The 24,811-nt window shown below is 40.5% G+C and overlaps 7 protein-coding genes across 14 annotated transcripts; 3 read left to right on the top strand and 4 right to left on the bottom strand.

The window, feature by feature from the left end:
- The first annotated feature begins 293 nt into the window (after positions 1–293).
- On the top strand, positions 294–2,725 carry LOC106354712 (glucan endo-1,3-beta-glucosidase 5-like). The gene is made up of 2 exons (XM_013794717.3): positions 294–977; positions 1,512–2,725. Exons 1-2 carry the CDS (start codon positions 634–636, stop codon positions 2,617–2,619), a joined length of 1,452 nt encoding a protein of 483 aa, XP_013650171.2. The 5' UTR covers positions 294–633; the 3' UTR covers positions 2,620–2,725.
- Positions 2,726–3,829: 1,104 nt separating this feature from the next.
- LOC106383652 (serine/threonine-protein kinase STY13-like) lies at positions 3,830–6,284 on the bottom strand. 3 transcript variants are annotated; one of them, XM_013823849.3, is made up of 4 exons: positions 5,879–6,095; positions 5,610–5,648; positions 4,496–5,450; positions 3,830–4,417 (listed from the first exon to the last, which is right to left on the bottom strand). In XM_013823849.3, the coding sequence occupies exons 3-4, from the start codon at positions 5,395–5,397 to the stop codon at positions 4,078–4,080; spliced, it is 1,242 nt and encodes a 413-aa protein (XP_013679303.2). In that variant the 5' UTR covers positions 5,398–5,450; positions 5,610–5,648; positions 5,879–6,095; the 3' UTR covers positions 3,830–4,077. The 3 variants fall into 3 exon arrangements, with proteins under 3 accessions (XP_013679303.2, XP_013679201.2, XP_013679251.2); XM_013823747.3 differs by lacking the exon at positions 5,610–5,648 and having other exon boundaries at positions 5,879–6,284; XM_013823797.3 differs by lacking the exon at positions 5,610–5,648 and having other exon boundaries at positions 5,868–6,103.
- Positions 6,285–6,395: 111 nt separating this feature from the next.
- On the top strand, positions 6,396–9,106 carry LOC106383936 (aspartate--tRNA ligase 2, cytoplasmic-like). Its single transcript, XM_013824005.3, has 9 exons — positions 6,396–7,014; positions 7,085–7,183; positions 7,265–7,372; positions 7,544–7,834; positions 7,918–8,028; positions 8,114–8,167; positions 8,259–8,454; positions 8,577–8,691; positions 8,779–9,106. Exons 1-9 carry the CDS (start codon positions 6,466–6,468, stop codon positions 8,903–8,905), a joined length of 1,650 nt encoding a protein of 549 aa, XP_013679459.2. The 5' UTR covers positions 6,396–6,465; the 3' UTR covers positions 8,906–9,106.
- Positions 9,107–9,228: 122 nt separating this feature from the next.
- LOC106383852 (calcium homeostasis endoplasmic reticulum protein-like) lies at positions 9,229–12,050 on the bottom strand. The gene is made up of 4 exons (XM_013823932.3): positions 11,816–12,050; positions 10,656–11,611; positions 10,259–10,530; positions 9,229–10,136 (listed from the first exon to the last, which is right to left on the bottom strand). The coding sequence occupies exons 2-4, from the start codon at positions 11,609–11,611 to the stop codon at positions 9,472–9,474; spliced, it is 1,893 nt and encodes a 630-aa protein (XP_013679386.2). The 5' UTR covers positions 11,816–12,050; the 3' UTR covers positions 9,229–9,471.
- On the top strand, positions 12,035–18,825 carry LOC106354714 (DNA topoisomerase 1). 5 transcript variants are annotated; one of them, XM_048780658.1, is made up of 23 exons: positions 12,035–12,245; positions 12,374–12,979; positions 13,050–13,361; positions 13,424–13,785; positions 13,901–14,540; positions 14,618–14,704; positions 14,835–14,881; positions 14,957–15,066; positions 15,184–15,284; positions 15,416–15,508; positions 15,699–15,785; positions 15,861–15,944; positions 16,436–16,504; positions 16,616–16,675; positions 16,768–16,839; positions 16,948–17,055; positions 17,129–17,205; positions 17,407–17,490; positions 17,629–17,740; positions 17,861–17,950; positions 18,089–18,154; positions 18,237–18,332; positions 18,510–18,825. In XM_048780658.1, the coding sequence occupies exons 1-23, from the start codon at positions 12,165–12,167 to the stop codon at positions 18,657–18,659; spliced, it is 3,594 nt and encodes a 1,197-aa protein (XP_048636615.1). In that variant the 5' UTR covers positions 12,035–12,164; the 3' UTR covers positions 18,660–18,825. The 5 variants fall into 5 exon arrangements, with proteins under 5 accessions (XP_048636615.1, XP_048636634.1, XP_048636628.1 ...); XM_048780677.1 differs by having other exon boundaries at positions 13,047–13,361; positions 13,442–13,785; XM_048780671.1 differs by having other exon boundaries at positions 13,047–13,361; positions 13,439–13,785.
- On the bottom strand, positions 18,749–20,963 carry LOC106375435 (probable nucleoredoxin 3). 2 transcript variants are annotated; one of them, XM_048780721.1, is made up of 4 exons: positions 20,820–20,963; positions 20,252–20,410; positions 19,683–20,162; positions 18,749–19,479 (listed from the first exon to the last, which is right to left on the bottom strand). In XM_048780721.1, exons 2-4 carry the CDS (start codon positions 20,354–20,356, stop codon positions 18,895–18,897), a joined length of 1,170 nt encoding a protein of 389 aa, XP_048636678.1. In that variant the 5' UTR covers positions 20,357–20,410; positions 20,820–20,963; the 3' UTR covers positions 18,749–18,894. The 2 variants fall into 2 exon arrangements, with proteins under 2 accessions (XP_048636678.1, XP_048636680.1); XM_048780723.1 differs by having other exon boundaries at positions 20,252–20,389; positions 20,820–20,951.
- On the bottom strand, positions 20,385–24,807 carry LOC106356035 (probable LRR receptor-like serine/threonine-protein kinase At4g31250). Its single transcript, XM_013795882.3, has 4 exons — positions 24,054–24,807; positions 22,594–23,271; positions 20,820–22,055; positions 20,385–20,789 (listed from the first exon to the last, which is right to left on the bottom strand). The coding sequence occupies exons 1-3, from the start codon at positions 24,733–24,735 to the stop codon at positions 21,379–21,381; spliced, it is 2,037 nt and encodes a 678-aa protein (XP_013651336.2). The 5' UTR covers positions 24,736–24,807; the 3' UTR covers positions 20,385–20,789; positions 20,820–21,378.
- Between the last annotated feature and the right edge of the window lie 4 nt (positions 24,808–24,811).

Below are 24,811 nucleotides of genomic sequence, written 5' to 3'. Positions count from 1 at the left end.
TAGTCTTTAAAAATAATACTATTAAAATTTAGTATAAAGCATCAAATTTAACTGTATTATATACTTTCCAGTCTATCAAATTTGGTACTATATAAAAATAAAACCAATTAAAGTAAATAAAATTAATTGATATACTTTAAGCAAACAAAGCAAAACCAACACCTTAGTGGAAACAAAAACATTAAATGTTTCTCTTCAAGTTTCTTTTTTTTCTTATTTTAAAATTTAACATACTAATAAACTGCTAATTTAAGATTAGTGTACCAATCAACACACCTTTCAGACATTGGGACAGACTCCAATAAAAAAGGCATTCTCCTAGTTTATGTTCGATTTGCGCAACAACAAAAAGAAAGAGAGAGAGAGAAAACAAAATAACATTCTCAAGTATCGTGTACTTCACCGAGTTTCATTTTTAATTTCTTGAAACTTCTGCCTTCTTCTTGTCCAAATCCCACCCTATAGTAAGTATTAAAAAGAAAGAAAACAATAATATCTCAGGTGACTGAAACAGCTTCAAACTCAAGCTTCCAACTTCACTGATTCATACATCTTAGAGCTCATCTCAATCCAAAAAATTTCAGATTTTTTTTGCTGTTCTCGAGTGTCTACGTTTTGTCTTTTTATTCCCCGATGTTGTCTAAAACCGTTGTTGCTGTCTCTTTCCTAATCATTTTACTGTACGGTAACTTGTTCATCGAAGTCGAAGGGATCGGCGTGAACTGGGGCTCGCAGGCGAGTCATCCTCTACCTCCAGCTACAGTAGTCAGGCTTCTCCGCGAAAACGGAATCCAAAAGGTGAAACTTTTCGAAGCCGACTCTCAGATTCTCAGAGCCTTGAGTCGGTCGGGGATTCAGGTCATGGTCGGAATCCCCAACGACTTGCTCGCTCCTATAGCCGGAAGCGTTGCGGTTGCAGAGAGATGGGTCTCTCAGAACGTCTCTGCTCATGTCTCATCCAACGGCGTCGACATCAGGTTCGTGCTTATGACCCTAAAGCTTCACTCTTTAGGATTTTTATTACAGTTTGATTAGTAAAGATAGAAACTTTTTTTTCCTAAAGATAGAAACTTTTTTAAGATATAAGGCCGTGTTAATGGGACTAAGATTTCTGTTGATTTTAAAAATTATGAGATTTGTTAAATTTGTAGAGAATTTTGTATATTGTGAAAATTTATGAAAATTAAGTAATGTAATAATTCTAAGATTAAGGGGAAAATGTAGCATTTTCAAAATCTTGTTTTGTGAGTTAAAATGTTAAGAATTTAACTTCCAATAACATTTACTTTAATAGATTTGTAGAAATCTAAATTTTCTTAATAACAAATGATTTTGTATAAAATTATAGAGTCATCAAACCAATAATATTAGATTTTGTATAGAATTATAGAATCCAAAGACCCATTATAAATCCAATTCCCAATAACACTACCCAAACTTTGAAGATGATTATTGTTAGAAGAAGTTGAAGTAACAAACCGTGTTGTGTTGATGTTGTGGTTGAAACATAGGTACGTGGCAGTTGGGAACGAGCCATTTCTAAAGTCATTCAACGGAACATTTGAAAGCATAACACTCCCTGCTCTTCAGAACATACAATCAGCTCTCATCAAAGCCGGTTTAGCCTCCCAGGTGAAAGTCACAGTCCCTCTCAACGCTGACGTGTACGAAAGCGCGTCTAACCTACCCTCAGCCGGAGACTTCAGAGCCGAGATACGCGACCTCATGATCAGCATAGTCAAGTTCCTAAGCGACAACCAAGCTCCCTTCACTATCAACATCTACCCTTTCATCAGCCTCTACAACGACCCTCACTTCCCAGTAGAGTTCGCCTTCTTCGACGGAACAGGCTCTCCAATAAACGACAACGGGAGAATCTACGACAACGTTCTTGATGCGAACTACGATACTCTAGTCTGGTCTTTACAGAAGAACGGGTTTGGTAACATGTCTATCATCGTTGGGGAAGTCGGGTGGCCGACGGATGGAGACAAGAACGCGAACATGCAGTACGCGAGGCGGTATAACCAAGGGTTCATGAACCGTCAGAAGGCTGGGAGAGGGACACCTATGAGACCTGGTCCTATGGATGCTTACTTGTTTAGTCTTATAGATGAGGATGCTAAAAGTATCCAGCCAGGGAACTTTGAGAGGCATTGGGGGATTTTTTATATTGACGGGCAGCCTAAGTATCAGCTGAGTCTTGGTAACGGTAACGGGCTGGTTCCGGCTAAAGGTGTGCGTCATATGGCGAAGAAATGGTGTGTTCTCGCGGCTTCGGCTAATCTGCAAGATCCTCAGCTTGGACCGAGTGTGAGTTACGCTTGTGATCATGCTGATTGTACTAGTCTTGGGTATGGTTCTTCTTGTGGGAGCTTGAATCTAGCGCAGAATGTTTCGTATGCGTTTAATAGTTATTACCAGGTGAGTGATCAGCTGGATAGTGCGTGTAAGTTCCCGGGTTTGTCTGTGATTACTACGAATGATCCTTCTGTTGGGAGTTGTAAGTTTAAGATAATGATCAAGTCAGATTCTTCAGGTAGTGAAGCAAGTGCTCCTTTCACAAGATCAGTGGCAGTGTTGCTACTCTTGTGGATGTGTGTGTATATTGTTCTGTGAATACAGTTTGATGGGTTTGATTATTTCCTTTTCTTGTTTTTTTGGATAACTTTGGTGTTTATTGATAAACATTAAAAAATAATAATTGAGATTTATGTATTGCTTACTTGTTTGATCTCTTATTCCCTGAGAGCTGTTTTGGTGCTCATCATCTTTACTTTGCTTCTCCTGTGTGTACTAGTCAAAGCTCATAATGGAGAAGGTTGCTGCCAAAAAGAGGCTCCAGTGCTATGAACAATCTGTTAAGGTTGATAAACGATTCTTCTTTATTACTGAATGAGAACGAGTTACAGAGACCACTTTCCCACCCTTTCTATTTATAGTATGCATCTAGTTCAAATGTATTACAACTATTATACAACAAGACTCCTTCCCTTCGTAATTATCATAGTTACAGAAATTAGACAAATAAAGGAGAAGCTTGGTGAGGAGCTCCACTGGCAACCATTGAAAAATCTTGGGTAACGACATTGTAGAATTTACTTCAATGTGGAGAAGTGTTCACAGCCTTCTTCGTTTCTTTTAATGAATAGTGTTCAGTCTGCTAGACAAAAGAAAGTAAAAGAGTAGCAAATGGACATGTTATTTGCTAAAAGACTTATAAGAATGAAGGAAACATCAAAAGTTACCTATTCAGAGTGGTCCCGAATCTTCAAAAAAACGAAGTTGATGCTTTTCGAGATATTCTCTTGATCTTATAATTGCCTACAGATAGTAGATGGTATAGATATTTCGTTTTTTTTGGCATATTAAAGTGCTGCAGTTTACCTGTCTAATAGATTCCGGAACATGATGCTTGCTGGTCATCTTACAAACGTTAACCGCTGAGTCAAGTGATATGAGATGGCTAACTGGAATGGGCTCAAGAATTTGTGAAACTTGACCATGAATTCACTTTCTCACATAAGATTATGGAAACCACACCTAGGGAACTTTGTATTCTTACATCAGATCAAGAAGACATGTTCTCCTTAGCCAGGTTGTATGAGATTGGCAGACGGAAACCAACAGATGATGGTGTGATAGAGGATGCTAAGTAACTTTGTATTTAGTTTATTTGATGATCAGTATAATCATGATTTCTCCTGTCATACTTAGTGAGATGCTAGATACACGAATTTAAAAGAGAGCGAGATAGAATAAGGCATGCATGCATCATCAGATTCATCACACATCAAATGCTCTTCTGTCCACAGTAGAAGACAATGAATTCAAGGAAAATTAAACCAAACACTTCAGACAGTCGTCGCAGTACATCTTTTTTCTTACTTCATACAAAAGTATTAGTGGTCTAAAATGGTTGGGTTACTTCTCCTATCATTTGGAAAAGAGATACAAACAGGATATTAAATATCAATACACACACAAACTTACATATATATCTAAATCCATTTCTTGCTTCCTCTGTTTTCTTCTTTTTATGCCCTCTCTCTCTCTCTCTTACTTTCACACGACAGATCAGTCGATTGTCATTGGTTGCGTCATGCAGCACCTGAAACGAGCTTTCCTCACAGTCGTCATTACCTCGGTTTCAGCCCCCTCAAGAAGATTGACAACCTCTGCGAAACAAGGACGCACTTCAGGGTCCGCATCCCAGCAACGTGTCATGATCTCTCCAAGCACAGGGAGACAATCCGCTGGAACCGTTGGACGCACTCCTCGGTTCACCACCGCGAAAGCAGCTTGAACAGCCGTCATGTTCTGAAACGGTAAAAGGCCCGTTATCAACTCCCACAGCACGATTCCAAAACTATAGACGTCTACTTTCTGAGTGTATGGTCTATGCTGAATCATCTCTCTGCATCAATTCACAAACAAGACTTTAGTCATCTTGCAGAGACTTAAAGGTTATAAAGGACAATAATATTCAACTTACGGGGCCATCCATCTGTAAGTTCCTGTCTCTGGAGTCATCCCTTCGGTTTGAACTTCGATTCTCGCAACGCCAAAATCAGCAATCTTGATGGAGCGATCAGCTGATATGAGGAGGTTATCCGACTTCAGATCACGGTGTATGAAGTTGCGCTCATGTACATACGCCATGCCTCTAGCAACATCCAACGCTTGCTTAACAGCCAGCTTCAACGGCACAGCTCGGTTCTGTCTCTTAGTCAAAAACTGTCTCACCGAACCTCCTTTCGCATATTCAGTCACGATGCACCACACCATCGGTTTAATACACGCACCGATAAACCTAACGATGTTGGGATGCTTCAAATACGAGAGCATAGAAACCTCCTGCTGAAACTGCTGTTCGAGAGCTTGTGCCTTCTCAGGACTATTCTCTGGCCTCTCGAGTATCTTGATGGCTACGTCCTCTCCATTGTAAGTCCCTCTGTACAGCTTACCAAACGCTCCTTGAGCGAAAGCGGGGCCCATGTGAAGCTTCCTCAGATCTATCGTCCACTCTTCGTAGTTTGCGAGTCCTTGAGTCGGGTAGCTACTGTCCATCAACGCTTGTGCTAAGGCATCGTCGTTGAGCGCGTGTGTGACTCTTCCGGGGCGGAACACGCTTTGTCCAACGGAGAGAGAGTAGGGATGGCGCATAGGCTTTAAACCGGGGTGGCCGATGAGAGCATCGCTTGAACCGACGCTACTGTTGTCCACAGACATGGAGACAGACCCTCCGGCGTTACTTGTTTGCATACTGTCTGTGGACATGTTTGTACCTTCTTCTTCACCGAGCTTTTGGTAAAAGTCTTGCGTGAATGGGTAGTAGTTGTGGTCGTTGTTGTGATGGCCAGCAGCGAGCACATCGAATCTTGGTCCCTCAAGCATCGTTTCTAATCTTGTGGTACGTGTTATTGTCTTTCACTCACTCCAACATCAACCTATAACAAACAAAACAAAAACCATAGTAAAGGAGACAAAAAGAAAAGACAAGAGGAACACACAAAGGTCTTTTTCTTTCGTTACAGTAAATAACATAACGTTGTTACAGCAGAGCAAGAAGAAGCTAGAAGAAACGAAAGATCATTGTTGTCCTAAACCTGTAACGATACTAAGGTTGCTCTAACACCATCTTCTCCCTAAAATAGAAACATACAAGTTAAGTTACTTACTAAAAGAAAGAAACTTTTCGTGAACTAAGATGAAACCAGATCCTTGATTCTTTCAGCTTTGTAATAAAAAGTATCAAACTTTCAATTCAAAGAAAACACAGAGTCGTGAACAAACGAGGTCCACAATCCACAAACTCAAAACATAGATCTAATGATAACATGAGGGGATAAGCTGGAGGAAGGAATCATGGTTTTACCTAGAGCTTCATAGACCTCAAAACCAGTAGATTTGAGCTGGAAGAAACACGAATCCCTTGACTTCGGTTAAGTGTTGAGCTAATCAAGAGATATCAGAACCTAACCCGGAGGAATCAAATCCGATCAATTTCAGAGCTAAAGGAGGAGGAGGAGAGATGAGTCAGTCGTCGTTGCTTCCCATTTACTTTAGTCTCCGTCGTTCTTTGCTGTCAAAATTCGTTTCTTTATTTATTGAGACAGCTTCCCCGACCCACAGACTCTCTTAGAGAAGCTGCTTCCCACGCGCTTTAGCGTATCGACACGTGTCCCACTCACCAAGTCATTTCGCAGTTCGTATGAGGCGGCGCGTAAGTAGCTTTAAAGTTACGAGCAACAGTCTTTTCTCTCCTTCACGCTTTGTCTTCTTCTGTAACTTTCACTTTTCCTTTTGTCAGGCTTTTTATATCAAAACCCCAAATGGGCCTAATTTAGCCAGGCCCAACCCAACATTAAATTAAACTAAACAACTTGTATCGCGTAGGGTTTTCCACATTTCCACATTTCTCGTTCCATCGCGTGAAAAAGCTTATCGATTTGAGTTGCAATCATGTCGTCGGAGCCGGAGATTCAACCGCCAACCACCGAGACACCGGACGAATCCGGAGAGAAGATCAGCAAGAAAGCCGCCAAGAAGGAAGCCGCGAAGCTCGAGAAGATGCGCCGCCGCCAGGAGCAAGAAGAAGCCGCGCGCAAGACCGCTTCTCTCTCTCTCGAGGATGAATCGTCTTCCAGAAACTACGGTGACGTCACTCTTACCGAGCTACAGTCCACGGCGGATCCCAAAGCGGGGAAGTGGAGAGAGGCTGTTGAGGGGAAGAAGTGGACTAACGTGAGCGAGCTGGTGGAGGAGATCGCTGGATCGGAGGTTCTGATCAGAGGCCGTGTGCACACGAATCGTCCGGTTTCTAATAAGTTGGGGTTTGTGATCTTGCGGCAGAGTGGATTCACGGTTCAGTGTGTGGTTACTGAGTCCAAGGAGAGGAATGTGAGTGTTAACATGGTTAAGTTCCTTAAGCAGCTGAGTGGCGAATCCTTTGTTGATGTCATTGGTGTTGTCGTTCTCCCCAAGGAACCTCTGACGGGAACTACTCAGCAGGTACCTTTTTGTTTGATTTGATTAGTTCATTGTGACATCAAAAGACGTTGACTTTAAATTTTATTTGTAGGTTGAGATACAAGTAAGGAGAGTGTATTGCGTCAACAGTGCTTTGCAGAAGTTGCCACTTAATGTTGAGGACGCTGCTCGGAGTGAAGCAGACATTCAGGTAGCGTAATGATGTTGTGGAGATTAGTTGTGTTATTCTGAATGCTTTAAGAGTTGTTGTTTGTTTCTATGATTGTTGCAGGCAGGGAAACCTGGTGCCAATCAGGATACGCGTTTGAACAATAGAGTGATCGACCTCAGGACACCGGCTAATCAAGCTATCTTCCGCATTCAGTGTCATGTCCAAATTGTAAGACATCTTCTATAAGGATTTGTTTGATATGCAACAAGATGGAGGATAAGGGTTTTATCATTTGTATTGTTAGTGTATGCATCAGAACTGTGCTAATCCTGATCCTTCCATGATTTAATTGCTTTCTTCTATGTTGCTTTTGTTGAACATGTGCGATAATTTTTGCAGGCATTCAGAGAATTCTTACTATCTAAGGGTTTTCTTGAAATCCACACACCGAAATTGATTGCTGGTAGTAGTGAAGGTGGTGCTGCTGTATTTAGGTTGGAGTACAAAGGGCAGCCTGCTTGTCTGGCTCAGTCTCCTCAGCTTCATAAGCAGATGGCAATATGTGGTGACTTGGAACGTGTCTTTGAGGTTGGTGCTGTTTACAGAGCAGAAGATTCGTTCACTCATAGACATCTGTGTGAATTTATTGGTCTTGATGTGGAGATGGCGATTCACAAGCACTATTCTGAGGTAAGTTTGTGCTGTTTGTAATATGATTTTCTCTCAAGTATATATGTTCTGCTACGGGTGCTTAATACTTGTTGTTTGTGCAGGTAATGGATATTGTGGGCGAGTTGTTTCCGTTCATATTCACTAAATTAGAAGAGAGGTGCTCAAAGGAACTTGAAGCTATTAGAAAGCAATACCCTTTCCAGCCGTTGAAGGTACAATAGAAGCAAGTAATATTTGGAAGCTGAGTTTTTCTTCTTGTGTATTATTGTATTCTGATGACTGGCACTAAACTTGCAGTTTCTTCCAAAAACATTGACTATACCCTTTGCAGAAGGGATTCAAATGCTGAAGGTAAGACTTGTCTTTTTGCATTTGACTTGATGAGTTATTTGAATGGAATGTTAGTAACAATTGGTTATCTTGAATTTTAATGTGTTTACAGGAAGCTGGTGTCGAGGCTGATCCTCTTGGAGATCTAAATACAGAAGTTGAGAGAAAGCTTGGCCAGCTCGTTCTGGAGAAGTACAATACGGAGTTCTACATCCTGCATCGCTATCCTTCGGCGGTTAGGCCATTCTACACTATGCCCTGTGCGGACGATTCTAACTACAGCAACTCATTCGATGTCTTCATAAGAGGTGCATCTTTGAGTTTTCTGTTTCTATCTTATGTGTTTCCTCGCCGATAAAGTAGTCTTCTTAGTTCTCACCAACTAAGTTACCACACATTCTAATACTTATGTTTGTGGTTTCTGTCCTAGGTGAGGAGATCATATCAGGAGCTCAACGTGTCCATGACCCAGAACTCTTGAAGGAACAAGCAATACGATTTGGGATTGATGTCGATACAATAAAAACATACATCGATTCATTCAGGTAATAAATAAACCACAAACTGAGCCAGTTTGGTTTCTAGCATTGGTTATCAGAGTTGACGGTGGCTACAAATAATAATGTTTACAGGTACGGTGCACCACCACACGGTGGATTCGGTGTGGGGCTGGAGCGAGTGGTTATGCTCTTCTGTGGCCTCAACAACATCCGCAAAACATCTCTCTTCCCTCGTGACCCTCTAAGGCTCGCTCCTTAATATCTTTCCATCTCAAAGCTAAAGCGTGGACAATTTGCCAGACTCCAGATTTTTCTCATATGGATACTTTTGAGAGTTAAATGGATGATATTGTCTTTTACTATCATTCTTGCCCTTTTGTGCAAGTGAATCTTGGTTTAGTTCTGTGATACTTGTGTTTCTGTCACATTACCGAGTAATCTAAACCCCTTTTCTTTTTTATCAAGGCTTTGCATTAATTACCATAGCAGATGTTCAAGAGCACTAGTATATTTTCAAAGCTGAGTAACATTACACAAGTCATTACATAAGAATGCTGTATAGGAGGAAAAAGGATAATAATATGATGTTTTCTTAACTCTTCTGTATTTATCAAGGTTTTGTCTTACCAGTAACAAAAATTCAAAATATCTGATGTTCAGTGCCAAATATTAACTGACTAAATGGATGTGTTGACAAGTCTTTTCCAAAGCTGAGAAGATAATATTTTTGTCACAGTAACAAGAAGACAAGAAGGTTTACTTTCGCAACTCTAAACAGACTCAAGTAGAGAGTAGCCATTAGAAGATGAGAAGTTGAACTGAATCTCATCTGGCTGTAGATCTTGCACTCATGGTTGTGTGATAATTCGTACTTCTGTGCTTCCTGTAAGATGTATAAACATCATCATACTGAGTTGGTTCGTTGGGATCAGCTGTTGCTCCAAGTCCCAATCTCCCGGACGTGCTCTTTTTATCAGTGCTTCCATCCGCATACGTTCCTGTCTCAGGGTCCACCTGTAGATTAGCTGGTGGAGGAATGCATGCACCTCCTTTGCGCACTGGACTGTCCCGCTCGTAATCGTCATAGTCGTCTTGTGATTCAGATCCCATGGGACCTTCACTCGGGTTCACCTCACCTATCTCCTTGAAGAACTTTGATACTCTCTCGAGTACCTGAGATTGTGGTGTAACAGACGGTGGTATGACGGTCGGGATATCGAGGGGGCTGAGTGGCGAGTAAGGCACACCACTTCCGACCTGCATCTTTCTGACCATCCCAGGGATTAGACCAGGAGGAAAAAGAGGATAAGGAGCCTGCTTCTCACCAGCAGGTGGTTGTGTTGGAGGTGGAACAGAGGGTATGGAACCGGGAAAGGCACCAGGAGTAATCGCATTTGGGATAAACTGTTGGCCTGCGACTGGATTACTAGCCAGATGCTCTAAGTTCATTGTGCTAGGAACATGGCTGCTTTGTGGCTGTTGCATCATTCCTGCAAGTGGATATATATATAAAAAAACCAACTTGTTGGTGTCTGGTCGAATCTATAACCGAATTCAAGTTACAGAGGGTGAGTTATGTTTTATGTTTTCTACCAGGGAAGAGGAGGTTTACCTGGATGCTGCAATGAGTTTGCGGCTATAATGGGTGAACGAGAAAAGGTATTTGGAGGTGGTCCACTTCTCATCTCTTTATCAAGGGTGGAAATGGTATCTTGATCAAAAACCTCCTTAGAAGCCCAGAACTGCAACAGGTTCTCCAGACGCGACTGGTTTGCTTCCTTGTTATGTGGACAGTGGTAAATCTTTCCCAGCATGGAACCCAAAACAGGTCTGAATGCAAGCGCTTCGTTGTCAAACTCGTGCAAGTTTGTCCTCCGTTGCAAACTGTGTTAAAAGAATCATAATGTCGCAAACACTCATATATCAAATGAACCAGAATATGAAAGCATAGACTATACAATAAGCCTCTTGAATTATATAAAAAGCCACCAGTGATTTTATTTAGGTACCTGTCAAAGAGAATGTCATTAGCGAGATAAACTATATGCATCTGCTTCTCAGAATCATCAGTAGCAAAGACCCTGTCTCTAAGCGCTTCAGCCAAAGCTGGAGCAAAGGGAGATCTTTGCATGAACCAAATCTTAGCACTTTTGATAGAATCTTTAGTGCCATTAAGGTTGGCCAAGACACTGTTCAGCTCCACAGCAACATCAGCAGGGAGTGGACCAGAAAGACCTCTGAAAGCATGAACTGACTGATCAAAATCAGGACGAGCAAGTGGCGGTGGCGGCGCAAACGGATGAGGCTGCGGAAGATGATGCTGCTGGTGGTCATGGAACGGTGGGAAAGGAGGCTGGCGAATCGGCTGAACACCCAAAGCACCAGGACTCAACATGGGATTCGGCGGGTGATGCATCATAGGCATAGAAGGTGAGGGAAACTGAGGATCAAAAGCTCCTCCAGGGGGATGATGCATAGAGATAAACTGCTTATAACGGTAATAACCATGCCCTTCACCCCCAAAGAGAAACGCGTAATCAGGATTATCCTTCTGTCTATCACGCATCATAGCCTCGAACTCAGGACCGTTCTTGACGGAATACTCAACAAGCTTATCGATACGCTTCTGCAGCTCAGGGTCAGCTGGAGGAGGAGGAGGAGGAGCTGAGTCATAAGGTCCAGGGAATGGGGGAGGAAGGTGGTGATGATGTGGAGGGTGCTGTTGATTAAACATCTGTGGGTGAGGAGGGTGCTGCTGATGCATAGGATGCTGGAAAGGGAACTGCTGCTGCATAGAAGGATGAGGTGGCATGAAGCCAGAAGCGTTCATTGGTGGTGGATACTGTTGATGTTGAGGATGGAATCCAAATTGCTGCTGTTGTTGTTGTTGTTGAAAGTTGGGGACTTGTTGCTGAGCATAAGGCAGCCCAGAAGGTGCTGCGTAATCGTGCTGTCTTCGATCCATCTATAATGCACAAAAAAAAAACAAAAAGCATCGAAATTTATTTATCATATGAATCAACAAAAACAGCTTCTTCTACACTAGCGAATCAGTATCTAAGAGTGAATCGGGGAATCTAACAACAACAAAAAAGCAACATCGAGTAACGAAAGCTGAGATCACGAACAAGAAAACAAAAGTCGAATTGGAGAGAGGGAGAAACAATACCTAGTTCTTCTATCGCTTGGGGGAAGATTGAGCAGAAGCTTAACTTAGCTGAAGACGAAGAAGAAGAACGAAGAAGGCGAAAGAAAGAAAAGACAGAGGGGAGAGACCTTATTGGGCCACGAAGCCCATGTACAAGACCCGTACCGGGCTTTATATAGATCCGACCCGGATTTATAAACAGATAAACCCCCAGAGAGGTAAAGTAAACCCTTGTTAGTCTCTCTCTCTCTCCTTGTTACTCCGCCATTAGCAAAATCTTTCTTCTTCGTCTGGTTGGTTTATATGAGAAGCATCAAAATCACACTCGTGGGACGATTTGAAACCTTCTGAATCAATCAGACTGTTCCCAATGCAGAGAACGCTCTCACTTGCGGCTGCTAAGTCTTCTTCTTCGACTTCACCTCTGTCTCTTCGTCCTCTCATGGCTAAGGTTTGTGTTCTTATCAATTTTTTTCCATTTCTCGATTCAAATTTGTGATCTTTATGCCTAAAAGTGTAGACTTTTGGCTAAATTCATCACTAGAACTCAGTGGAGACTCTGTTGATTACTTGTTGCAGTTGCAGTTCAGGGGGATTCAGAGTCTCCCAGCTTCATCTTCTTCCTCTTCAGTAGTTAGAGTCGATAGAGTCTACAGAAACGTAAGCCAGCTTCAGTTCAAAAGAGAGAACGCGAGCTGTTTTAAATTAGCTTGCGCACTTCCTTCCTTCGGTTCAGTTAGTTATGCAGCTCGTTTGAGCGGTTCAAGTTTAAGTTCTTTTGGGAACAGTTTCAGACTGTTTCGTGGGAGGTATTTTTCTCAAGTCCCTAATACTGGGAATAAGGATAAGGTTGTCAAGAAGTTTAGTAAGAACTGGAATAATAATAAGAACAAGAAGAAGAATGAGGTTTTGGCTTCCTCAGAAGCTGAAGTGGTGACTGGTACTGAACCGGTTATTGGAGATGTTAGCAGTGGAGTTAAAATGGATTTAGCAGCTGCACCTTCACCTGCTAGCAATGGTACTGTCAAACCAAAACGGCGTCCAAAGAAAAAGAAAGTTGGAGATAAGGATAAATCTTCTTCAAATGTATCGGCCTTGGAAGAGGTCTCTGTAGAGGAGAGTTTGAAAACCGTTCCCAAGACTAAACATTCTGGGTCTGGAAACCGGAAGTCTTCATCTGCTAAGGTATTTTAAAATTTTGGGACGTAATAGTTTCACCATTGCGTATTTTACTTAACAGTATGGTTCTCAGAAGGAGGTGGCAAAAGATCCCAAAAGTTCTGCTCCAACAGAAGCAAGCAATGCACCGAAACAGGAGAAGGTCTTGGCTTCAGAAAATGGTAACGGTGTCATCAAGGTGGAACTATCAACTGAAGCTTCACCGGCTAGCAATGGTAAGCAAGCCTCTACTGTCAAAACAAAACGGCGGCCAAAGAGCAAGAAAGCCGATGATAAATCATCTTTAGCTGGACCAGTTCTGGAAGCGATCTCAGTAGAAGAGAGTTCAAAAAGCGTTCCTAACCCAAAACATTCTGGTTCTAGAAACCAAAAGTCTTCACCTGCTAAGGTATAAAACTTTTAAATTTTTGCGAGATAATAGTTTTGCCCTTTGCTTACTTTACCTAACAGCACACTTCCCAAAAGGAGGTGGCAAAAAATCCCGTTGTGGAGGCGCCAAAAAGTGGAAAACAGAAGCAGGTTCCTCAAGCTCAGCCCATGAAAAACAGCATAGAGCACCGAGGTCAAAATGCTTCTAAACCACTTTTTCCGCCAAGTGGAAAATCTGTTATTGTGGTCGAGTCAATCACAAAGGCAAAGGTTATTCAGGGCTATCTTGGTGACATGTATGAGGTTTTGCCAAGTTATGGTCATATCAGGGACCTGGCCTCAAGGTCTGGTTCAGTGAGGCCAGATGACGATTTTAGCATGGTTTGGGAGGTTCCATCTTCCGCCTGGACTCATATTAAGAGCATAAAGATGGCATTAAATGGGTACGGTCTCTTGCCTGTTAAGCTACTTTTAAAAATCCACAGTTACTATATTTAGAATAGTATCCGGATGTGTCATTATGCTTCTCTATCTCATTATGTTCACCTTATTCCTCAGAGCTGAAAATCTGATTCTTGCATCGGATCCAGATCGTGAAGGAGAGGCAATCGCCTGGCACATCATTGAGATGTTGCAGCAGCAGGGTGCCTTACACGAGAGTATGACAGTAGCAAGGGTTGTTTTTCATGAGATCACTGAGTCAGCCATAAAAACTGCACTTCAGTCCCCACGAGAAATAGACGGGGACTTGGTACACGCATATCTCGCACGGCGCGCTCTTGACTATCTAATCGGATTCAATATTTCACCGCTTCTTTGGAGGAAACTTCCAGGTTGCCCATCAGCCGGACGAGTCCAGTCTGCTGCTTTGGCTCTTATATGTGATAGAGAAACTGAAATCGACGGGTTTAAGCCTCAGGAGTACTGGACTGTAGGGATCAAAGTGCAAGGGAAAGAGGATTCATCCACTGTTTCAGCTCACTTGACCAGTTTAAATTCAAAGAAGTTAAATCAGCTTTCTATCAGCTCTGAGGCAAAGGCTCAGGACATTGAGCAAAGGATAAGATCAGACAGTTTTCTAGTGAAGGGCATTAAAAAGAGCACTACACGGAAAAATCCACCAACTCCGTATATAACATCAACCCTCCAGCAGGACGCTGCTAACAAATTGCATTTCTCATCAGCATATACCATGAAGGTTGAGAAACTGAAACTGTATTCTTTTTTCTTTTTTTTATTATTGAGTGCATATTTCTCATAATAAGTACTTTTCAGCTTGCTCAAAAACTATACGAGGGTGTCCAATTGTCCGATGGTCAATCAACTGGTCTTATAACATACATGCGGACAGATGGTTTACATGTGGGTGACCTCTTTACTTTGTTTTGATTTTCAATATCATTACTGACTCATTCATCTTGCTATCTCCTATCTGTTACAACTTCATTTATAATTTTCCTGGATTTATTTATTTTGTTTCTGTTCCCGTCAGATTGCTGATGAAGCTATCAAAGATATACAGTCCTTGGTGGCAGAAAGGTAAGACATATAAATGCATCTGGAATTCCATTTGACTCGAGAAAATTTTAGCAACCATTAACCTACTATCTGCAGGTTTGGGAAGAACTTTACAGCAGACGGTCCTCGTAAATATTTTAAAAAGGTTAAGAACGCTCAGGAGGCCCACGAAGCTATTAGACCTACCAGTATACGTAGATTACCGTGTAAGTAAAATCATTTACCAGTGTTTCTTCAGATCATAGGAATTATTTTATTCATCATCAGTTTGTATCATAGAATTTACTGTCATAACTCCCAACATCTTTTGTATGCATTTCCAGCAACGATTGCTAGCCTGCTTGATGCGGATGCTCTAAAATTATATACCTTAATATGGTCGCGAGCTGTGGCATGTCAGATGGAGCCTGCTTCTGTTGTTCAGGTACTATATGTGTTAATTTGCCCTTTAATTCATGCATATAGTGTCTGATCGGCTAATATTGAGTTATTCAAGGTTAAATTTTGTCAACTAAACATATTTTTCCATTGTATTCTGACTCTTTTCTTTCTCAGATACAACTTGATATTGGAAATGCATCTGAATCCATTATCTTCAGATCGTCATGCTCAAAAGTCGATTTCCTTGGATATCAGGCAGTTTACGAGGTGCGGCCTTTTTTCATATTTTCGATGATTCACTAAAGTTTGGCGTTGGAGCAGCTTTTCATATTTTTTTTCCTTCTTTTCTCTAGCTGTCATCTGCAAGTTAAATTTTAGTTCTGTTTGTTATAAGCTAATGAGGGATCCTTCTTCTGTTTGGTGCTAAAGAAGTTATTTGTTGTTTTTTGTGTTGTAGGACCCTGAAGCTAAGGCAATCAGAACCAAAGACGATGATAAGTGTCGTGAGCGGGAGGAAACTTTTGAGAGACTCAGTTTGTTGAAGGTAGCATTCCTAATATCACGAGTTTTTTTACCTCTGCTTTGTACTGTGGTGGTCATTTCTTTCTCATCTTTTCAGGATGGGGATCTGCTACAAATTGGTGAAGTGGAACTCAAGCAGCACCATACTCAGCCCCCACCACGCTATTCCGAGGGGTCACTGGTATAGTATTCCCATTTCCCTATTGTCAGAAGTTGTCTAAGATCCAGTTCCACACTATGTTTTCCATCAGTGTAGGCTCTTTTTTGGAATAGTAGTGACGGTCAATTAGGACTGACACATGATTAGAAAAATTGGGACTGACACAGTTTTGTTTACCAGAAAAGATCCGTTCGTTTTTTTTTTTGCCTTCTTGATTTAAGTTACTGTTCTTAAGTCAAAACTGAATTATTCTGGAAAATGGGTACGCCAGACGGGATAATGAAATTTTAATACTACACATCTTAGTCTCCAGTAGCTCATTTTGGTTCTCGTTACATTAATCTCTGTGTCAGTAAGATGGTAGCTAAACATGAACTTATAAAGGGGTTTCTTCTTTGTGTGATTGCTGAATCTGGTGGTTACGCAGAAGTATTAGGCATGAAACTTTTTTATTGTACTGTTGCCAAGTGTTACAATACATAATTTGTTAAACATGTTTTAATGTGATTCAGATCAAAAAGCTCGAGGAGCTCGGGATAGGTAGACCATCGACATATGCATCCATATTTAAAGTTTTACAGGTATGTGCTTGTGTTAAGAAAGTTGTGGGGTTTTTTCTAGTGCTTCTGTTGTTGGAGATTAAGAGACTCTAAAGTCACCTGAAATTAGGAATTTCTTGTATATTTTCACAGGACAGAAAGTACCTAACAATTAAGAGCCGAGTACTGTATCCGGAATTCCGTGGGAGGATGGTATATTCCTCATTTATTAAGCTCACTAATTGATGATTTTGTAAACCAACCATAGCAAGGTTATCTTGCTAACCTCTGTACTATGTTTCCAGGTTTCAGCCTTTCTTACCAACTACTTCACGGAGGTCACAGACTACAGTTTTACTGCTGATATGGAGACTGAGGTGGGTTTTTAGTTTCTTCTTTACTCGGCTCTGTATTCGCTATAGCAATTTCAACGTATCCCATAGATATTTTACAATATTGCAAGATGAGATAGATTTTCATTTCAGCTTGACAACGTTTCTGGTGGTGTAACTGAATGGAAAGGTCTCCTAAGAGACTACTGGACACGATTCAGCGCGTACTGTAAACGTGTCGAAAATGTCCAAATCCAACAGGTACTTTCTTTGACTCTACTTTCTGCAACAACAAAAAAAATGTCTTAAGACTTTTACATTCATACATTTTCAGGTGGAAAAAATGTTGGAAAAAAGATACGAGGACTTCCTGTTTTCTTCCCTTCCCGATCCCACACGGACTTGCCCGAGGTCTGTATACCTTCTTACCTTTCACATAATCTATGTTAGAAATCCTAATCAATTTCAGGATAGAGCATCTGCTTTATAAACTCCCCTCATACATGGCAACCCATGCTATCACTTTCACGTGTAGTAATGGCACACACTTCTGCAATGCAGTGATTCATAGTTCGAAAGAGTGTATGATTGGGTTTCCTGTCTACATTTCAGTTGTTCGGAAGGCACCTTAGTTTTCAAAGTTAGCAAGTTTGGTTCAGGGTATTTCATCGGTTGTGATGGCTACCCTTCGTGCAAGTAAGTTGCTGCCTTTTGAATCTCTTAACGTTAACCTTTGCTCGCTTATTCATGTATTCTCGCCAACACATTTTACGAATTTACGTTTTTGCGTTTGTTTATCACCTATATAATTTGAGCTATGTGGTTCATATGCAGGTTCGTTGCCAAAACGCTTTATGGAGAGGATGAAGATGAAGATGAGACTCCAAAGAATACCTGCGTAGAAGAGCCCAAATTACTGGGTGTTCATCCCAATACCAATGAGAAGGTATCGCTGCTCTGACCCTCTTCTTTTTTCTTTTTCTTTTTTGAACACAAACTGTCTGACCCTCTTCCGTTGACAATTTATCTTAAAACTTCAATTTGCTGAATCAATTTCCTTGTTCAGGTTATTTTAAAGTGCGGCCCCTATGGGCATTATGTACAGCTTGGTGAGGACAAAAAAGGACACGTGCCACAACGAGCAAATGCGTCCCATGTATGTTTGGAGTTTCATCAAATTAAACATTCCCTATGTTTCTCTTACTGAGTAAACGTTCAAGTGTGTATACGTGCGCCAGTAGTATCTTGGTAATATAATGCTTGCCTTCTCTTACTGAGAACCTTATTTTTTCAGATAAAGGATGTGAACTCTATTACGCTTGAAGGTGCTCTCGAATTATTACGCTATCCTCTGACACTGGTAAGACTGATATTTAAGGTTACAGCTATTGCGTTTCAACATTTTCGAGTGTTGACGACTCTGTTTACTCATTTCTGATCAGGGGAACCACCCTGAAGATGGGCAGCCTGTGTTCTTGAAGCTTAGCAAATCTGGATTTACTGTTCGACATCGCCGCACTATGGCTACTGTTCCCAAGGTACTATGTTATCTACTGTTATATGAATATTATATAGTTAGAATAAGAGGAGCATTTGTTAGGAGATGTTGGTCTTGTATTTGATAAGGAAATGAGATGTGGATCTGCATCCATAGTATGATAGGATTTACTATTGTTTAAAGGAGTTTTCATTGAAGATAACTTTGTACTTGGCAGAACGTTGAACCAAGTGAGGTGACTTTTGAGAAAGCAATGAAGCTCTTGTCTGGCAAAAATGTGAGACTGTGCGGCAGACCTAAGAGGGTCAAGCCAACAGTAGTTGATGAGGAAGAAGAAGGAGATGAAGAAGCTGCGGAGGCTATTTGAATATTCTCAGCTTTCATAAAAAAAAGAAGAGCATTAGCTTTGATGGAAATGGAAGACTATTTGAATATTCTTTTTGGTAATCAGAGTAATAATCGTCATAGAAAAAAAGATTGGATACTGTTGTAAAACTATAACACATTTGTTAATGATATGAAAGTTCCATTAACTGAGTCTTAATTTCAGAACATAACAGATCTTGATGTTCACTAAATTACAAAATCTTTAAGACAAATCACTATTCTTCTTGTCCTTCCACACAAGTAGGATGAAGATCATAATCACAAGCATCACAAGAAAACGCCCAAAACTTACCTTGCTTCTTACAAAAATCACACACATAACCTTTCGCCATATCCAGCTTTAGCTCATGCTCATGTTTCTTATCTTTCACTTTCCTCGGAAACGAGTCACCTTCCTTCTTCAAACAGGCTTCTAACTCAACAATCCTAGACTCCGTGAATGGATAACTCCTCGATCCATACAACGACACCATTTCTCTCGCGTTTGTGCACACTGTTTTCTCCTCAGGTCCTATGATGACTAATGCAGGTATGAGTTTGATGTTGAAGATTCTGCAGAGATCTTGTCTTGTTCTGTCCTCGTAAGGGATTGCAAGCCATGGCATGTTGGTCATGTTGATGTTGAACTCTCTTGAGTCTCTATCTGTTGATACTAAGATGACTTCGAAGGAGCCTTTTGTGGAGGCTGTAAGCTCAGTGTACACATCTATGAGCTGAGAAGTGAAGGATCGAAAAGGCGGACACCAGTGTGCACCAAAGTATAAACCTATGGTCTTCCCCACAAGGTCAGAAACTAGTACCTGCATATCGTTCATAGACATAATCATCATAAAGGATCATTTGATCAGAGACCATGTAGAGATGAAGTTATAACTCGGGGTCTGAATGGTATTATGCTGAACAACTGCGGTGTGGTTTTAATAGTAACAAAAACATATAGATATATATATATGTAGAAATTTTTGTTATTAATTGCGGTGCGGTTCTATCTGGTTTTTCTTACCTTACTTCCATTTCTAGAAACAACATAACTCCGAGTTTCATGTGTAAGGAGTTTCTCCAACTGTCCTCCAACGCGCTTGGATTCATCGATGGCTTTGAGTTCTTCTTTTCTCTTCTTAGTGAAAGGAAATGCTTCAGGACCATAGTCTTCAATCAGACCAATGACGTCATCAGCGACCGAGATTTCATCTGGATATAGAGGCACGAGTGATGGGATACGGGCAACCCTATACTTGTCAGTTAATTTGTTGCGTAGGCTTAAACTGAAGGGAACTGCGAGCCATGGCATGGACCAGAAGTGTTCATAGAACAAAGTCATATCATGATCAAATGAGACGAAGATGATCTCGAGTTCTTCTCCTCGTTTCTGGAGACTCTCGTAGAGCTTTACCAGCTCTGGAGTGAAGTCCTTGCATGGCCTGCACCAGTTTGCAGAGAAGAAGAGACAGATCGTTTTCCCGTGAATATATTCCAATGGTACCTGATAGATGTGAGCTTATCGTTTAATAAAAAGTTCCTTAGTATAGAAAAGTCTGAGAGGGTATAAAGCACAGAGAGAATGACTGGTACCTCTCCACTATGTGACAAAAGGAACTCAATCCCTTCAGCTGCTAGTATAGAGTAAATATCATCATTTTCCGGAAACTGGACTTGATAATCTGCTGTTACTGCCATCTCAACTGCAACACCACTGTGCTCTTTATGCTTCTTCTATTCAGAAAGAGAAACCTAAACCAATATGAGAATAGACATGCTTCTGCCTTAGTCTTATGGTATGAGTATGCTATATTATTTCTTTTCCAACCCAAAGGGTTCTAAAGCAAAGATCACATGCTTTGTGACTGAGAGACACATGAAGACTGAGTCTAGAATTAGACTAAGTATTTGTTTCAGGTGATTAAAACCCCCAAAGTTCCATCTTAGATGATCAAACATACAAAAATATCAAGAAAAGTTTCAAAACATCAGAAACCCAAAATAGAACTTCAAGGATATACAACTGAAAAAAAAAACTGTAACACAGACCATCTATAACAGGTTATAAAGACGATGAACTGTATCAGAAGACCTGTTCAGAGAAAAAGTAGCAAGCAAAAACTCAACATACCTTTTTTACAAAAAAAAAAACTCAACATACCTGAACCAGAGAGAGATAGAGTGATATAACCTTTGGTACGAGGAAGATATACAGAAACAAAATTCAGTAGAGAGTAGATTTTAACAAGATTTCACCAGATGTTTAATTCTTGTTGCTCAGAGCTTGTAAATTCCAAGAAAAAGGGATAAAGGAAAGTCACATGGGGACAAGAAATATATATAAAAAGATATAAATTTTATTAAGGTCTCTATCAAACAAACTTGTAAAAGTAAAATCAAAATATCCTCAAAGAATATACTACCAGCTGGAACGTTACCCAGAGTAGCTAAAGCAACAAAGCTTGTGAATGAAACCATAAATTAATATTCTTGCTTATCTCAACAGTATACAAGTTGAAGAAGAAATCATAAAAAGACAAATTCTTTTTTTTTTGCGTCTAGATGATACCAAACAAAGGGGCACGCGTATTCACAAAAAGAAACAAAAGCTTACTCATCAACCATAACTAATAAGAAAATAATAGAATGCAAATTAAAATGTGATCAGTCTTTTACCTACAAACATAAACACAACAAACATCAATGAGACAGGGAAGCTATTACACGAGGGAGAACTCTCCAGTCATGGCTCTTGAAAAACGATTTTCACCATCACTAGCCGTCACGTACGAAGATCGAAAACTCTCTTGACTTCCACCTGCCTCTCTGTGATCAACTTCTTCTATCCGATCAACAGCCTCGTGAAGCTCCATTCTCCTCTCCACGTCCCAGTCACAACACCTCAACCCAATCTTGAGCAGCTTCAGCATCTGCCCTTCTTGTTCTTTCTCTGCTCTCATCTCCTTGTCAAACACGTCAGCATTCCACTCAGTTCTCGCTACTGACTCGACCCATGCAGCTAGCTCGTCATCAGCTCCCTTCCCTTGGCGGAGATAGTTCGCCGGAAACTTCCCCGTCAGTATCTCGAGGATTAAGATTCCTAAGCTCCAGACGTCAGACTTTCTTGATGTTCGGTCTTGCTGAGTGAACTCTGGTGACTTGTACGCCACCATGAACTGGTGAGATTGATCCTTGTTGACCACTGGCACGAGGGCGTAGTCTGTTAGTAGCGGCTCGAAGTCGTGGTCGAGCAACACGTTGGATGATTTGAGATGGCCGTGAGGGAGGTTCAGATCAGGGAATGTTCTGTAGAGATAAGCTAAGCCTCTTGTGACTCCTCTTGCAATCTTTAACCGGATTGGCCAATCCAAAACCACTTGACCGGGTGTCCGGTTTGCTGTAAAAAGAAACAAATATAATTTAATTAATCCAAAATAACTGAATACGGATAACTAAACCGAATTCGAACCAAAAATAACTAATCCATATCCAAAGAGAAAATTTACAAGAATGATCTTGTAAGTTAAACTATAAAAGATATCTAAATCTGAAATGTTATTAACACCAAACAGATGTCTAATTAATTACTTAAAATTTTAAATTAAAATTTTGAATAATCTAAAAAAAATTGAAGAAGATTTAATCAAATAGTATGCAAAATAGATAGGGAATAAATATTCAAAGTATAAATAAATATTTTTAATATTCAACTCAATTGTTATTTTAATACACTATCAAAAATAAATATTTGAAATCTAAAGATGGATTTTAGTTATATCTTGAATGAAGCAAATCTGAAATGTTATCAACCAAAACCAAATATAATAGAAAGTTGAACCAGAAAAGGCAAAAAACCGAACAGAACCAACCCAAACCAGCAAAATTTAATCAGAATAGTTGGGGAAAAAAAAACATCAGAGAGGAAGAACACTAACCATGGAGGAGATTGGCGAGGCTGCCATTGGGAATGTAATTGGTGACGAGAAGCTTCTCATCTTTTCTGTAGTAGAATGCTATCAACGGAAGTAGATTAGGGTGCGATAACCGTCCGATCTTCTTCATATGATCGTAAAACTCCTCTCTCCTGATATTATTCATAAACCTAAACCGTTTCACAACCACCGCGCGGCTTCCCGTCAGAGCCGCCTTGTACGACGATCCGAACCCCCCGCTGCCGAGAACCTCCGCGGACGCACGGAGCATATCCTGGAGCGTGAACTTCTCCTGATCATTCCGAACGAAATGCAGCTTCCGCTGATCTTCCTCTCGAGGCAGAGCTCTCTGGGATAATGCTGATGATGTTGCCGTTGACTCTCGCTGCACAGCTTCGCTGGCTAGCTTCCTGTAGACCTTGGAGTCCTGCGAGCTCTTCTCGCTGTTTTGTTGCTGTTGATCGCTTGGTCCGTAGACTGTGCCGAGGCCGAGGCTGGGGCTGTGGCCGTGATCGTGTTCGGGACCTTTGCGTTGACGACGGCTGAGGATGCAAACGGAACAGAAAACGGTAATGAGGACTATGACGGCGAGGATGGTGAGGGCAAGTAGGAACACTGCAACCAACGGTGGACGAGGGTGTCTGCAGGGAAGCAAAGGCGGTCCACACAGTCCCTTGTTACCTAGGTAAATGGGAGAATACAGTTGATGGAAAAGTTACTATTTAGAGAAAGATTACCATATGAGTATTACGTTAATGTAACAATAATATATTCTGATATCTTAATTGTGTAGTTAATTTAAAAAATAAAATAAAATATAAAACAAATGAAATGAAGTCGTATGTTTTAAGAATCTAATATATTTTTTTAACTTAATTTACTATTTTCGTACATGTTTATTATTTTAGTTTTAATAATAATAAAATAATTTATAGCATTAAAATAGTTTTTTCATAAATTATGCTATAAATTATTTTTAACTTAAATAATTTAATAAAAAATAATAATAATAAAAATAATTTATAGCATAAATAAAATGATATCTCAATAAGATATGTGAAAAATAATTTAAGTTAAAAAAAAAATATATTATTATTATTTTTTATTAAATTATTTAAGTTAAAAATAATTTATAGCATAATTTATGAAAAAACTTATTGAGATATCATTTTATTTATGCTATAAATTATTTTTCACATATGATTCTTAGAAGAAAACTAATTATATCGCACATTGTGTCAAACTATAAACGTGCTGCTCACTACTTGCAAAGAATCCAAATCCATGACCAAAAAGTTCAATGTTTCTGCATGGATGGTAATAATCAGATGTTCATATAATTCCATGACTTTCAAGTTTTCAAGGACTAAATGAATTAATATAGACATGCATTACTGATCGATATTTTGTAAACAAAATTCACAGCCGTAAACGTGGAATACAAGTAACTATATTATGATTACCTAAGAAGAAGGTGATGTTCATGAGGCCGAGAGCTAACGGAATACGACCCTCTAAACGATTATTAGCGACGTTAACGGTAACGAGATTCTCCTGATTAAACGGCGGTATCTTTCCGGTGAACAAATTATCCTCAAGATTCAGTTCAGTCAGCTTCGGTAACTTCCCCAACGACTTGGGAATCTCACCGGAAAATCTGTTTCCTTCAAGATGAACCTTCACCAAATCCTTCATTCCATCAAACAAACCACCGTCAATCTCGCCGGAAAACCGGTTATGCGCCAAGTAAAGATGCACAAGAGATCCAAGCCCGTTGAGTCCACTTGGTATTGGACCTTCGAAACCGTTGCGCATGAAGCTAACGCTCTTGAGACCGCGCATGGAGCCTAGCGCTTGCACGTCAAGCGTCCCCGCGAGGCTCATGTTCTCTAGACGGATAGCGTAAACAACGCCGGCAGAACACATGACTCCTTTCCATTTCGAGTTGCTTCCTTTTTTCCCGGTGCATGGAGGATCACCGGAGTCCCCCCATCCGGTGAGGACGGTGGCGTTCACGAGAGATGACTTGAACTTCAGAAGAGCATCGGCGTCACCGTCGCTGGAGATGGGAACGAAGAAGCTAACGGCGAGTAATAATACTAAAAGAGAGTATACCACCGCAGGTTTGTTGTCATGAAGAATCATCTTGAAGAAACAAAAACAAAAATGTAATGTTTCAAAGGAAGAAGAAAACTATATGGTGAAAGCTTTTTGTCGGAAG

Source organism: Brassica napus, chromosome A1 (genome assembly GCF_020379485.1).
Source record: "Brassica napus cultivar Da-Ae chromosome A1, Da-Ae, whole genome shotgun sequence".
NCBI lineage: Eukaryota > Viridiplantae > Streptophyta > Magnoliopsida > Brassicales > Brassicaceae > Brassica > Brassica napus.
This window is presented reverse-complemented; position numbering and strand designations above follow the sequence as displayed.